We start from the raw sequence: 15,330 nt of genomic DNA, 5'->3' as shown, positions 1-15,330 counted from the left end.
AATTCACCGCTGGCCCCTACTCTACACCCCTTGGTCGTGCCAGGCGAGAAAAGTCACAGATCCTGAGGCAGAAAAGGATGGGGAATGACACTGTAGTGTTTTTAGGACAAAGCCGTACCAAAAGTGTGTCTCAGGTCAGAATTCTCCCAAGTTCCTTGCACTGATCCACAGGACGCCTTGCCCATGCTTTGGGGGACCCCCCCCCCCAGCACATGGCTGCATTCAAGAGCAGCACAATGCAGCTTTTGCCCCAGAGGTGGTTCGGTCTGTTTCAGGAAAAGTGAAAACAGGAATCAGGGAGAGAGAGAAGGGAGCTGTCGAGATACATACGCACACAGTGGGTGCGCGAAGGTCCCAAAACCTGTCCTGGTTTACACGCGCAACGGAAGCTTCCTTGAGTGTTCAAGCATTCTCCTCCTTTGCACACGCCTTGCATGGCACACTCATTGATGTCTGCAGGAAAGGAAAAGGACAAAGGTAATGACTAATATGGTGGCTATTTTGATTTCTGCTATTCGAGGATGCACTCTGGGGAGCAGGATTGAAGGGCATATGCTGGCATTTGGCGGGCATGGTGGGAACCTGACCTTTGGGTAGGGTCCAGCATGGTTCATGCTGCCGTGTATGGCGAGAAGTGGCAAAGAAACCATTTTAAGGCTCTAGCACAGCCTTCAATTCAGTTGGATCATCACAGGGGAAGCCGGTGCTGGCAGATCAAATGCGCCTCTGTCTTATTTATGGCTCTGCAGCGTTTTGAGAGCCTGCCACCCACATCTGGTGATATTCTATGCTGCGACTGTCCATATTTTTTTCTTTCTCAAAAATCAAGGTGGGAAGTCGTAGAGAGGCAAACTACTTGTGTTTTCCACTCCTTTCGGCCCTTGGGGAAGGACCAAAACGGGGCCACCCAACGTCCTCCGTTTTGCGGTAAAAACATTCCTGGAACTGGAGAATGTCCAAGGTGGGGCCAGTCGACCTTGCCTTCCTCTTCCCACATTCAACCCCAGTGCCCCTTTAAAAGCCACAACAGCAAGCTAAAAACGTCACAGAATCCAAAGGTTTGGTTGCAAGGGATCTGGGAGATCATCTAATCCAACCCCGGCCCAGAGTAAGAATCCAATTTGGCTGTATTCCTTCTGCCAACATCACCTTAACATCACCTTATTTCCAAATGTCCTGCAGAAGATCAGAAGACTGAGTTGATTCCCAGACTGCTCCAAGGTCACTTATCCCCATCTCAGAGGCCAATTTGGGGCCCCACCTCAAGTCCCATGCGCCACACCCCGTTAGAAAGGGAGAATCGCCACGCTGATGCAGGACTCAAACCCATGGGGAAAATATTTACTGCATCCACAGGGACTCGTAATCTGAAGCAAGGACATCGCTGACAGCAGATTCTATTTTCCAACTCACCAACACTCACACTCAAATTCCAAACACAAACACACGTGGGACACCCCCCACCCCATGCCCTTGATGGCCTACCCTGGCAGTGAGTGCTGTTGAGTCGCTTGTATCCCTGCGGACAATCGCTCCCCATCGTCTTCTGCACCCCCAAGTCTAGAAGAGAGAAAACAGCAAGCATTTAAGTCTTCCACGTTCCTTTTACTAGTTTCCCTTCTAACTCCTGAAAAATTAATGGGCCTTGATTCAGCAGACTTTGGATACAACAGACAACGCTGCCATCAAGACAGCGCCCCCAAATAGCACAGCCTGCCGTAATCCACGCAATTTGTGTGCATTTATGTCAGTTGTGCAAGCAGGGGATCTGTATCACCAGCATCCCTTTTGCATTGTTTGTGTAATGATGTCAGTGAGGCAAATTCAGGTTTAGGGACCCTCCCTTCTCCTCCAAGTGAGTTTTCAAATAGAGGTTTGGCTGTACAGGCAGTCCTCGACTTACGGCCATTCGTTTAACGACGGTTCGAAGTTACGATGGCCTCGGAATGGGTGCTTTACGGCTTGTAAAGCACTTCCGAGCGTCACAAAATGTCGCACCCCCCCATGGTCACACGATTGCATTTTGGGTGCTTGACAACCGGCTTGCATTTATGACTGGTTGCAGCGTCTGGCAGTCACATGATTGCCTTTTTTGCCTTTTTCCAAGAAAAAACACCCTTTGGAGAAGCTGGATTTGCTTAACAACCACAGTGATTTGCTTAATGGCTGCCATAAAAATGGTTGCAAAATCAGGTCCAGTCATGTGGTGACTCGACTTACAACCACAATGACTTACAATGGAAATTCCGGTCCCAACTGTGGTCATAAGTCGAGGAGTACCTGTAGTAATTTCATTCTTCAGCCAGCAACATTCAGGCACCCTGGGCTGGGGATTGCTGACTATGTGGTGGAACACCTCTGAAGGGCACCGGGTGGGGGGAAGACTGAAAGCTTACACTGCAGATGGGGGCATTTGTGGCACTTAGTCTGGCCCCAGGAGGTGCCAATGCTGCCGCAGCAATCCTCTTGCTTTGTGAGACCTGGCAGCGGGTTGCTCCCGCACTGAAGTCCAGACCGGAAAGATAGAAGGAAAAAAGAGCAAATTCACCGATTCCCTCCTGCCAAGCCCTAGCCCCCAGCCTTCCCCACCTGAGCCCTGCCTCAACCTTACTTCTCCCAGCCTGCAGTTTGTGTGTGACAGAAACAGAGTCAGCCAGCTCTGGCACTTTAAGCATCTAGTCCTCAGTGAGGACCACCTGTTTGGTGTTTGCACCACAGGCCAGACTGGGCTAAAACAGGGTTGGGAAGTTTGTGGGTTAGTATGTTAGAAGAACCCAGGCCTTTTTCTTAATAGTTTTGTGTAAACCTAGCCATCCCCTTAAGCCACTGTATGGTTTAGTTCCTTCGGCATCGCATGTTGGTATGCGCAGGTATCGGAGGGAAACACAGTGCTTGGGTTTAGTGAGTTCCTTTGTATGAGTGAAATTTAATGCTGAGTTGGAATAAAAGTAAATCTAATCCTGGGATCCAGCTTGAACAGTGTTTTCCAAACTTGGCAACTTTAAGATGGGTGGACTTCAACTCCCAGAATTCCACAGCCAGCCATGAAGTTGAAGTCCACCCATCTTAAAGTTGCCATGTTTGGAAAACACAGAGCTACACATTTCATCTGCTGCTCTTTGTCCCTGATGTTGACTTTATCAGATACACTGCTTCTGAACATGGAAGCGTGATTTACTACACAAGCTTGTAGCTGTTAATTTTAATCTCCCCCATGGTTTATCCAACAGTGATTTAGAACTGTCATACATCACCCCTAAAGAAATCCCATTGTTTAATTATGGGCTGGTGTCCAAAGGCCACCCTTTATTCACCCAAGCCTTGTTAATTTCTTTTATGGAACAACCTCTCTGATCCCACCCAAACGCTGATGCGAGGCATGGATCCAAAATTCAAGACGCCCCAAATTCAAAACGCAGTCTGCCCGTTTCCCCTTGCCAAGATCCCGTTCTGCCCACCGACTGCTTGGGCATGGTCTCTTGAAAACAGCGCCCCAGGGGCTTCTGGGTCGGGGGCCGGGTGTAGGCAGGTTTCGGAGCCGGGTGCTGGATCAGATGGTGGGGACCCCCCGGCCCACTCCCCTCCGAGCTGAGGCTGTCGATCCGGTGGACCTGCACGGAGGCGTCTGGCGGGTGATGCACGCGGACGTTGACCAGCGGCTGGTGCATCTGAACTGGAAGCCAAAAGGTAAGCTAAGATGAGTCGGCAACGGGCCAGAGTGGCCTGCTGCAATGCAACTGATTTACAGATCAATTAATCAATCAGTACAAATGAAAACATGAAGCATAAATAATAAAATAAAATAAAATAAAATAAAATAAAATAAAATAAAATAAAATAAAATAAAATAAAATAAAATAAAATAAAATAAAATAAAATAAAATAAAAAAAATAAAATAAAATAAAATAAAATAAAATACCAATGGGGGATATCTGCAATTCAGGATGGATCAGAGAGATCCAGCTGGCATTTTGGAAATTCAGACAGCATCCCCCTCCCACTAAAAAATTAAAGACATGGTTCCAGCAAAACAAATACTGCAGTTTACAGCCGCCTGGAAAGTGTGCCAGATAATTTGGAAGATGAGCGTTACCTAAATGGAAAGTGGCAACTCTGCACATGCTCAGAGACATGAAATATGGCCTAAGGTTCACAACAGGGTTTGTTCTTGTCTGTTTATTTACCATTTTGTCCTTTCCGGGAAATGAGCAGAGCTCAGCAGAGCTCAGGCCTGGAACCTACCACCAAAGCTTCTGAGCATGTACTGAATTCTCGATTGATGCCTTTTTGTTAACTAACTAGCTGATGAATGACAAACTGGAACTTGGAGGAAGGGTTTGTAACAGGGCACAATGAGTTGAGTCTCCTTTAAGCCCTGGAGTTGGGGACTAAAAGCCCTCTGCACATGCTCCAAGATTCCCACTTCGGCACATCGGTGCCCAGAGTTGAGCTCAGCTTCAAGTTCAGCACCCCACCGCAGAGGGGTTTTATCTCTCTGCCCTAATCCCCACCCCCCACCCCCAGGCCGTCTCCAAGCCCAGCCCAAACTTAGTCTACCCCCACTTCTTCCCCATTACCTTCAGAGGAATGATGCCCCAGGGGCACCATAAAGGTGGAATGGCTCACGGTGCTTTTCGAACCCGGCCCAGAGGGGCTGTCGCTGTGATGATCCGAGATGACCTGTACGGCGTAAATGGCGTGTTTGCTGGAGCCCGTCTCCATCGGTGCCCCCTCGCTGAGGGCTCGCACCTGCTGTCCCTGGCGGTTCACGGGCACCTGGCAGAAACGGCCGGTGAATTCCGGGGGGCACAGACAATGATTGCCAGATGTGCACTGACCACCGTTCATGCAGGGCAAGGGACAAACCACTGCAGGTGGGGAGGGGGGGGGACAGAAAGAAAGAGAGACCCGGGTTAAATTCACAGGCGCCAAGCTCCCCCAGCCCCTCGGTCTTCTGATCCTTTTACGAGATGCAAGGGGGAGTTAAAAGTAAAAAGCGCCCCCCCGCACCAGCCAGATCTGTTCTACCAGTCTCTTTGTGCAGACTCCAGGGCCCAGCAAAGAGGTCTGCAAAAGGCACTCTGCACAAGTCTAGTGTCCGTAGAAGGTTCTGCACATCTCCAAAAACAGCATTTAGAAGGAAGCGGTGAGAAAGGTCTTCTCTCAGAGAGGACGATGTGTTGAGGGCAACAAAGGACTCTCAGAGTGATATTAAAATGGCTTCGATTTCCGCACCACCCCTTACAAAAATACTTTGGGGTTGCTCAATTGTGGGCCCCAGTCTACTTTTCTGCCGTAGATAGAGCCAATCGTATTGGTTTTAGGGGAAAAACACAACAGCATGGTTGTGCACCCCCCCTCCCCAAAAGGCTTAAATGCATTTTGGAAATAGAGAATGAAAATCACATCTTGTCCCCAAATTCTCGTTCACTTTTCATCATCATTTGGGTTATTAACCTCAGCATCCCCACAAATCCCTTTTGGGTTGCCTCCTGGCCATCAAATGTAGCTCCAGATACAGGTCAGCTTCTTACATCCCTGCGTAATCATCAGCCTTTTATTCAAGCCATGAGGACTAGGACCTTAGCTCCATTTGGGGGAAGGACCACAGTTCAGCAGCCAAACAGCAGTTCTGCAATCCCTATATTTACCTTAATTAATTAAACTTAGGCATTCCTTTTCAGTCCTCTATTCATCTAAGAAGCAAAAGCGGGGGTGGTGGCTTCCATTTTATTGCCTCAACAACCCTGTGAGGTAGGTCAAACAGACTAGCACCCAGTGAGTTTCCATGGCAAAGGGTAGATTCGAACCTGGGCTCCTTGGCTTCAGCCCAACCTTGTCACTGCTATGGCTAAACAGCTCATACAGGTAGTCGTTGTTTAGCAACTGCCTCGTTTAGCGACTGCTCGCAATTATGATGGTGAGGAAAAAGGAGCCTTGTGACCAATGCCCACATTTATGACCTTCGCAGGCCTGTAAAGCAAAGGGAAGCAGAAGTCAGATTGCAAGGACAGTCATAGTTTAGCGACTGCTTTGCTTAACAACCCAATTGTGGTCGTTAAACGAGGAGCACCTGTATTTTATTTGTCCCCCGACCCCGCCTCCTTGCCTTGGCTCCATCCACTTCCGAGATGAGGTCTGGGCCTCCCCACTCCTTAGCTCCCAGAATAATTCTGCACCCCTGTTCTAAACATCGCACAGCGCCGACCCCGCAAAGGCCAAAGCGACAATTGCAAAGGCTTTCAGACTGGCAGGGGGGTGGTCTTTAAATTTAAATGCAGGCATGACTCAAAAACTGCCTGTGCATCCCCTGCACCGTAACCTCGCCAAAACAGAGGCGCCGCGGCAGGTGTCGACTTGTGCCTCCTGGAAAAGATTTGCTATCTGCCGGTCCGGAAGCCAAGCGTGGGCTGTCTGAAATTTTCCACTGGTTTTCCCGAAATAGCCATCACAACAGGCACTTTGTAAAATAAGAGAAACAGGCGGGAGCTTAAAGCGATGCTGGATGCTGTTCTGGGGCCTTGGAGTCAGTGTTGACTCCTGGCGAAGGCCTGGCCACGTCCCAGCAGTTTTCTTGGCCACGTTTTTCGGAAGCGGTTGGCCCCAGCCTCCTCCCTAAAGCTGGGCGTTAATGATGGCCTAGAGCAATGTTTTTCAACCTTGGCCACTTGAAGATGTGTGGACTTCAACTCCCAGAATTCCCCAGCCAGCCATGCTGGCTGGGGAATTCTGGGAGTTGAAATCCTCACATCTTCAGGCGGCCAAGGTTGAGAAGCACTGGTGTGGGTGGTTGGGTTTATGCATTACTGTACTCCAAAAAACATAACTCATTTTAACTATTGTTTGTCAAAATAAGACACAGACTTCGTGTTCAGACAACACACTGGCCAATATGGTATCCTTGTTTGTGGCTTAGCCAGCCCTTGTGAGGTCTAAACCAGGGTTTATGGCTTGGTGTGCTGTGGGAACCCGGCCCTTGTCGATTCCACAAACCTGATTTTTGACCAAACCATGATTTGTACCAGATGCTTAAATCGCAAGGAAGCCAACCATATTTTGGCTCAGAGTGTTGTGTGAACGCAGATGTCAGATGATTGATTTGGTTCTGGCTTAGCAGCTAGGAAGTTTTGTAAACTATAATGTATGCAAAGATTAAATTTGCCAGGGTGTTTGAACAGACCAAAGGGGCCTCCTTAACTATCACAGTTAAACAGAAGTTCAACGAATCGTGGCTCAGTGTCCTGCATTCCCCTGACCAAACATGGTCTGTTGAGCAAACCATGGTTTAAAGGGACTCACAAAGCCAGTTTGGCTTTGGGGGGAAAGGAGACCCCAAAACCACCCCATAAACAGCCTCTCTTCTGTGCAAACTTGGGCCTTTAACCACTTCCCCAAATTGACTCTGCTTTGATGACTGCAGCCACATCCCCTTGCATAGTTTGTAAAATACGCCATCATTTATTTTTCTTCAGACACCCAGATATTTTCCAATGCAGCTGTCTATTTAGCCACAAATGGCTTCTTGATTTTATAGCACCGGGTAAGTTTCCTTCAATCGTTAGCAAAAGAAGTTTTAAATACAAGTTTAAGGACTTAAAAAAACATTATTTTGGAATAAACAGCAAAAGGGTGATTAGAACTTTGATTCTGGAAAGTTACAAATGGACTTAAGGTCCAGATGGATTTGAAATAAGATTTTGGAATTAATCGTAAGAATCCTTCCCGTGGGAAAATGCTGCTGTTTTGAACTCTCTTTAAAAAAAACATGATAGGATGAGATTTTGAAGGTTGGACACTAGAGGGAACCAGAAGGAACTAAAGATTACAATTAAAGAAGAACACTTAAATTTGACTTACTAATACAGAATGAAGCAAAATACTTTAACATTGGACGTACTGAAGGATATTTGTGAACAAGGAACCCAGAAGTTAATTTTAAGAGTGTAGTTAGCTAGATTGTTTTAAAAGATGTTATAAAAGAGGACCAAGTTATATCTGACAAGACTGACACTGACCTGAAAGTGGATTTAAAAATGACAAGCTGCAAGAATGATATGGAAAAAGATCCTACGCTGGACATACAAATGAAACCGGCTGATGTCTTAATAATTAAAAGGGATAACAAATAACCAACCAAAAGTGTGACTGGATAACTTTCCTATATTGGATTTACAAAAGAGATTTGTTAAAGTTTTGAAGAATTTTGTGAGAAGGGACAAATTAAAAATGAAAAGGGATCAAGTTCTAGGACATTATTTGAAGGGATCAAAGATGAAGATTGTTAAAAGTAAAAGGAAGGAATATAAAGTAGGTTTATTTGATCAAGGTTAAAACAGGTATGTTGTTATCTCTGGTAACCCTTAATGGGCTTTTGCCGACATCAGGACCGAATTACGAGGCTTTAAGGATTTGTTTATAGACAAGAGGTGGGATATGAGAGGGAGAGATCATTTGTTGCATTTTATGAGAAGGTGGTAAGTTATTAAAATTGTTTATACTTGTTGTGATGAAGGGGGAAGTCATTTCTTTATATATTTCTTTTTTCTTTCTTTTCTATATTCTTACTTTTCTTCTTTATTTCTCTATTTTTTCTTTTTTCCACTTTCTTTTTTTTTCTTTTTCTTTAGTTTGTTTCAGTTTTTACCTTTTTAATTGCAATGTTTAATAAAATTACAATTAAAAAAAAGAAAAAGAAAACGCAAAAAATCCATTTTTCCCAATCTAAACAGAACCCAGAGAGTTACTGCAGTCTTTGGGGGTTCCCTGCAAAATTCTGGTTTACTGGATTGTTACCTTCAAAGGGGGAAAAAAAAAACCCAGGCCTGATGAAGTGGGAAGAATGTGAGGAGGCAGCTTCAATGAACGTTGGTTTTCCCAAACTTTCAAAAGTTTAGAAACTGCTGGGATAAATGCAGTTGTTTGCAGTTCATAATCGAATGAAGAGCAACGAAAGGGGAGACCTATTCTGGAAATTAGGTCTCTGCAGGCATAAATAAAAACTCCAACCCTCCATTGAGTCTTTATTAGCTCTTTTAAGGAGCAAAATGTTGCTGCTTCCTTGTGAGATTCTGGACCGTGGTCAGGAGAGATGGGAGTTGTAGTCCATCGTATCTGGAAAGATGGCTGCAACTTTTTTTTCTCCAGCCCTTCCTGAAAACAATGAACACAGAATGTGTATTTGGGTCAATTCTTTCACGAAATGGCACGGGGCTGAGATGATGGTTCAAGACTGGCTTGAACCATGGAAACTGCCCTCAAGCCCCTTAAGCGTTGGAGACAAAGGCACTCTGTCCATGCCCAAGAGAAGCAGGCATTCCTCTGTGGTGTAATGGTTGAGATGGTTGAGTTAGGTTTGAGATCAGGATCAGGACAGACCAGGATGAAATTAATCTCAATGTAATTGTAAAGTCCACACATCTTAAAGTCACCAAGGTTGAGAAATTATGCCTTAGCCTTTGCACACAGATAACAATGCATACTGGTAGAGTTGTGCTTGTGGTTGTCGTCTTCCTCATCATCACTGCTTAGCTAAACAAACTAACTCTCATGTTTCCGAATAGCTGGATTCAAACCACACACTTCACCGGGTCAAGTAAAAGCCTCACGGCCACATTCACACAACACGCTATGCTGAGCTCATAGTAATCCGGAGCATGTGTTGTACAGTTAAGCAGATCAGGAGAACCAGATCGTTGGACTAGTTTAGGGTGCACTTTACTGTGCAAACTCTGAAAGTGGGTTAAGTCAATCACTAGGCCAAATGTGTTGTGTGAACACAGCCCCAAACATTTGGGCTGCCTTTAGAAATTGTAGTCCTTTACTGGAAAAATAAACCAATATAACCCAAGAGGTGGTGTGTCCACCCCTGGCTGGGTTTCAGTGCTCTACTTTCCTCAATTAACCTGCCAAGCCATAAACTAACCACGGTTTACACAATTCACTAGGCTAAAATGGGATTGAGGAAATTGTGGCAATCATCTTTGGCCTGGTTCCACCTGGATCTTTCTGCATACAAAGCATTCAATCATTGAGCTACATTCTCAAAAATTAGGCAGGGTTCTAGTCCTCATGGTGGTACTGTAAATAAAAAGAAGTAAGACATTCCTCCCCCACCCCTGGCCAACCAATCAAACCCAATTCCTAGTGAGTTTGTACAGATAATTTTCAGCATCCCAGTCTAATTTGCGGCCATATGATTTCCATGTGGTCTCTCATCCAGGAATCAACAGAAGTGATCCTCCATGTTGGCTGGGGAATTCTGGGAGTTGAAGGCAACACGTCTTAAAGTTGCCAAGGTTGGGAAACACTGCTTTACATCCTCAACCTCCCAACAGCCCCCCAGTGCCTCCAAACACAGCCCATCAAAATTTCCCAATATTCAAACTTTGGGGCCATTTAAATGAAGAAACGAAGTCAACTCAACCAGGTAGCTGTTTCCAGGGGAATTAAATTGCAGCAACATTGAAATTCCAAAGGAGTTGGCCCCTTGCAGCAAGTTATTATTGCATAATCTTTTGTGAACCCCAATGTGTCAAATATATGGAATAGCTTGTTGTATTGACTGATCCCTTCCTTGTCAAGGGGGCCTATTTTTAAACATATCCTAAATTCTAATGCCCCATTTTTAATTTGGAGGACAGCCACTCTGCATTTACCACTTGATATCCATTCTTTTAGCATCTCCTGCAACAAATCTGCAAAATTAAACAAGTGATTTCTTCCCTTGGCTGTGTGGACTTTTACAAAAGGACAAGGCCTTAGAAATAACAATTTATAAACGAACTAAGAGGAAGAACTGTCCCTAGAATCTGATTTTTTGTCAGGAAGTTTGCTATACCGTATCTGGCCTTTTATACCAAACAATGAGATCTGGAATCTTAACTTTACTTTTAGAATAAGAAGGTGGAGTACAAGCCTTGATGCCAAACAAACACGTTTAATCTTCTGATCTTTATTGTTCTGTACATCTGATTTTAATTTTTTACCTCCCCTTTTCACAGACAGCGCTCAGGTCAAAAGATGTGCAAAATCTCATTTAACAAAGAACAGCAGTTCCAAATGAGCTTCAGAAGACTGTTAAGTCTCACTGCAGGAAAATGACTTAGAATAAAGGCAGGATAAAAATAAGGTAAAATGTTATATTAATATCATATATAATATAATATAATATAATATAATATAATATAATATAATATAACATAACATAACATAACATAACATAACATAACATAACATAACAAATATAATATAATATAATATAATATAATATAATATAATATAATATAATATAATATAATATAATATAATATAATATAATATAATATAATAATATAATATATAATATAATATAATATAATATAATATAATATAATATAATATAATATACAGAAAAACCCTAGCAAAAATATTGGGAATATTTCCACAACACTTTTAATCTACTTATTCAATTAACCTGTTTTTTTAAGGTTCACCCCAGTTGATCCATCAACTAACCAACTTGCCATTTTTTCAACTGTCACTGTGTTCAGACGATGCATAAAACCCTAACCTCCAGAAATTTATTCTCCAACTTTGTACAATGTGAGATTCCGTGATTTCCAAGTCAACCGGGCCAGCATGAACTTGTTTAGTAAACCCTGGTTAAAACAGACCATGATTTAATGCAAAGGAGGACTCCTTATCAGAGTACTTGACAAACAGGATTGTTCGCTGGATCTCAGGCAGAAAAATAGCTCCCCTGATGGGTATTATTTTAACTGGAGATGCAAGGAAGAATCAGGAATTTTTATTCACTTAATCCATATTCCAGGTTTGCCCATAAACTAACCAAATGAGCTGGATTCATGCAGCAGATTAAGTTTCCAAAAAACACACCACAGTTTAATCCTAAATTAAGCGATGGCTAGATCCTCCACTGAGCATGTGACAACAGCCTAATGTGCAAAGAATGGTGTGCAAAGGAATGAAAATCACTTGCGGGAACGCAGCAGGGCCTTCTGGCAGATTCTAGTTTGAAAACCAAACTCCGGCAGCCCGTTTTTGCTTTGTGGCTGAAACGAACCAGGCTGGCTCCTGAGCAAATGGGTGGGCGTGTGTCCGGGTGTGCAAGCCATGTGTGCATTTGCTCGGCCAGCGGTTCTGAGCGGCGTGGAGGCAGCGAGGGGCCCCAGAGATGGGGCTGAGATATGAGGTAAAGTTTTCCACCAGTGAACGCAGCAGAAAGAATAGACAGGGAAGGGCGAAGGGGGGGTGAGAGCATGTGGAATATGGGTGCGCCTGCGCATTATATTTGAAAACAATGTGCAAAGTGTCCTGAACAGCACTCCGTATTGCCCCCAAATAAAAACAAAGGCAACTCTGAGCTAATTAATCACCTCCTGCATCTAATCCTGTGCAAAAATAGGCTTGCTTTGGAAAAGGCAGGGCGAGCCACAGATTCAGCATGCGCCAGTGGAGGCTGGGTTCCCACACCGCACCGATCCCCGGTTTGTTTAGCTGCAGAGTAAACCAGATCCGGCTGGGTTCACCCCCAAATCTGAGCTGCGAGGCTGCTTTGCCTGGCAGGACCAGTGAAAATCAGACTGGGTTAATGAAGGACAAATCCTGGCATGCCTCAGGGCACAGGGTGGGCAAGCCCATGAGGCTCTGTGGGGAAGGGAGCTGCATTCCCATAACACATGAAACCGGGTTACTGAAATATCCTGCTCGTTATGTTGGCACAAAATACACTGAGGCATAAATTAGCCCAACGGAAAAGCTTGCACAACTACTCACAGCCATTGTGGGGAGGACTCTCTAGGGCAGTGTTTCTCAACCCCGGCAACTTTAAAACGTGTGGACTTCAACTCCCAGAATTCCCCAGCCAGCCATGCTGGCTGGGGAATTCTGGGAGTTGAAGTCCACCCATCTTCAAGTGGCCCAGGCGGAGAAACACTGCTCTAGGGCGGGCTATCAGCATTGCCAGAGAAGCAGATTCCTGCCCTGAACAGGGGGGTGGACTAGATGATCTCCAAGACCTTTCCAACCCTGACACTGAAGGATGCTAAGCCAAAAGCAAGCCAAACCAAGGTTAAAACTACCCCAGTTCAGCATGCCCTACAAACCCAGCCCCCTCCCAGCCCTCTCTCCCGCTGTTTTCCCAGGAAATGTCCCCAAAGACGGGGAGGGAACAACGTAAACAATCCTGGATTAATTCTACAAGTGCGCTTCTCTTCGGCTTGTTTGTCCTCCCTCTCGCCCCCAAAGTGCCTGGGATACCAGCCTTTGCCAACCAGGTGCCCTCCGGAAGTGGGACCACACCCCCCACCCTTGGAATACCCAGATCCAGGTCACACATGATGCCAATGCACAGGGCTTGGCGTGGGCTGCCAGCCCTGGGGAGGGTGTGCATGATGGGAACTGTTGCCAAAAGAGCTGGGGGGGCTGATGGGAGTTGGAGTTTTATCCACCTGGAAGATCAGGAGTGGGTGATGGGCAGTGTAGTCCACACCATCTAAGGGACCTGCCAAGGTGGAAAGCGATGGGCAGGGGAACACGTCCGCCCCGTCGACAAGAGGGTTGCAGGGAGCCAGGCAGGGGGTGATGGGCAGTGCAGTCCACACCATCTAAGGGACCTGCCAAGGTGGAACGCGCTGGGCAGAGGAACACGTCCCAACGACAAGAGGGAGCCACGCTGGGGGTGATGGGCGTCGTAGTCCCGGGGTCCACAGAAGGCGGCGGGCTGGGAAACGACGGGGACGACGCTCCCCCTCCTGGCCAAGCGCCCCAGGTGGGAGCCCGCGCCCGGCCCCGCCGCGGCTCGGGCTACTCACCCACGCGGAAGCCGGAGCCGGTGAGCGTGTCCATGGAGTGCCCGTTCTCGCCGATGAGCGTCATGTTGCTGCCGGGCTTGCAGCTGTCCCGGCACCGGCCCTTCTGGCACGTCCGCTCGCAGATGAGCGGCGCGAAGACCACCTTGAAGCGCTCCCGCGCCAGCGCCGCCCGCTCCGAGGGGCCCGGCGCGGCGGCGGCGGCGGCGGCGGCGGCGGCGCGGCCCGGCCAGCCCAGCGCCAGCAGCGCCAGCAGCACGGCCGCGCCCGCCGGGGGCATCCTGGCACCCGCGCCGCCCCGGCCGGAGGAAGGGAGGCGGCGGCGGCGGCGGCGGCGGCGGCGTCTGCACCCGCTTCTGCTCGCTGCCCGCCCGGCGCAGCCAATCTCCGGCCGGGGGCCGGGACCTGGGGCGCCGCCAGCAGACGCCGGCGGCAGAGGCGGCCGGCAGGGGGCGCGCGGAGGGGCGGCGGGACGGGGCCGAGCCGGGCCGAGCCGGGCGTGGGGGGAGCGCCGGGGCCTTCGGCTGCCCCGGGAGGGCTGGGGAGCCTCCGAAAGCGACCCCCGCGGCCCGCTGCAGCCTCGCCCGCAAAGGGAGGGACGCCCGAGCATCCCCGCGCTGCGAACGCACGGGGGTCGGCGACTGGCCGCCCTCGCGCGGCTTCCCGCCTTTGCCCCGTCCCCGCTTTGCCCGGTGGGAAGCGGGTGGGGCCGCGCCCGCAGCAGGAGTCGGCCTCCACACCGGGGGGCCCGGCACTTAAGATTTCCCCCCCAGAGTCCGTGGCTCTCGCGGAGAAACTGTTCCCCACCTCAGGGGTGGAAGAGCCCCGAGGCTGACCCACAACTCCCATCATCCGTGGCCGTCTGCCCAGATTGTTGGGTGTGATGGGAGCTGAACCCCAAACTCATCCCACACTTTTCCAAGTTACTAGAAGTTTTGAATCTCTCCCTAGAGGCCAGTTTAATAAGCCGGGTCAGTTGTGGTCGAGATGTGGAAAGGAGACCACCAGAAAATCCCTGGTACTGTAAATTAAATTAGGAAATATAGACACATCACAGAAGATGGGAGTGGCAAACCATTTCCATACTGTTGGCAAGAAAATTATATGGATGCTTCCTTGCAGTCAGCAGGATTTGAAGACATTTTATGGATTCCATTAGCTTGTTCTTAGAACATCCCTTTGGGATGGCAGACAAGCATGATTTGGAGATGTTCTTTTTAAATGAGGCTCGCACACATATGCAAAAAAAATGGGAAAATGGGCCTTTGGATACTATGGGACTGCAAGGCTGCCAGGCACAAATGAGAAGCATGCATTGGAACTACAATTCCCAGGGTCCCCCACCAGCGGGGCATATGCCCGAGGCTTCTGAGAACCACAGCCTACACACATCTGGGGGGTGCCAGGCTGACGAAAGCTGAGCTATGGGGCAGACCCCTCTCCCTTCCAATAGATTGGCATTTCCCAAGCTGAGTCGCTTCCAGATGTGTGACTTCAACTCCCAGAGTTCTCAGCAACAGC

General features: G+C 47.7%; 1 protein-coding gene across 1 annotated transcript in view; it reads right to left on the bottom strand.

The window, feature by feature from the left end:
- Window positions 1-14,033, bottom strand: part of LTBP3 (latent transforming growth factor beta binding protein 3) — a 36,525-nt gene extending 22,492 nt beyond the window's left edge. Inside the window, exons 1-6 of the mRNA XM_063317096.1 lie at window positions 13,813-14,033; window positions 4,579-4,869; window positions 3,459-3,673; window positions 2,397-2,502; window positions 1,486-1,560; window positions 331-453 (exon numbers count right to left, since the gene is read on the bottom strand). Coding sequence (XP_063173166.1) covers window positions 331-453; window positions 1,486-1,560; window positions 2,397-2,502; window positions 3,459-3,673; window positions 4,579-4,869; window positions 13,813-13,876 — 874 coding nt within the window. The 5' untranslated portion in view covers window positions 13,877-14,033. The remainder of the gene's footprint in view (window positions 1-330; window positions 454-1,485; window positions 1,561-2,396; window positions 2,503-3,458; window positions 3,674-4,578; window positions 4,870-13,812) is intronic.
- Window positions 14,034-15,330: the final 1,297 nt, after the last annotated feature.

Source organism: Candoia aspera, chromosome 17 (assembly GCF_035149785.1).
Source record: "Candoia aspera isolate rCanAsp1 chromosome 17, rCanAsp1.hap2, whole genome shotgun sequence".
Classification (NCBI taxonomy): Eukaryota; Metazoa; Chordata; class Lepidosauria; order Squamata; family Boidae; genus Candoia; species Candoia aspera.
This window is presented reverse-complemented; position numbering and strand designations above follow the sequence as displayed.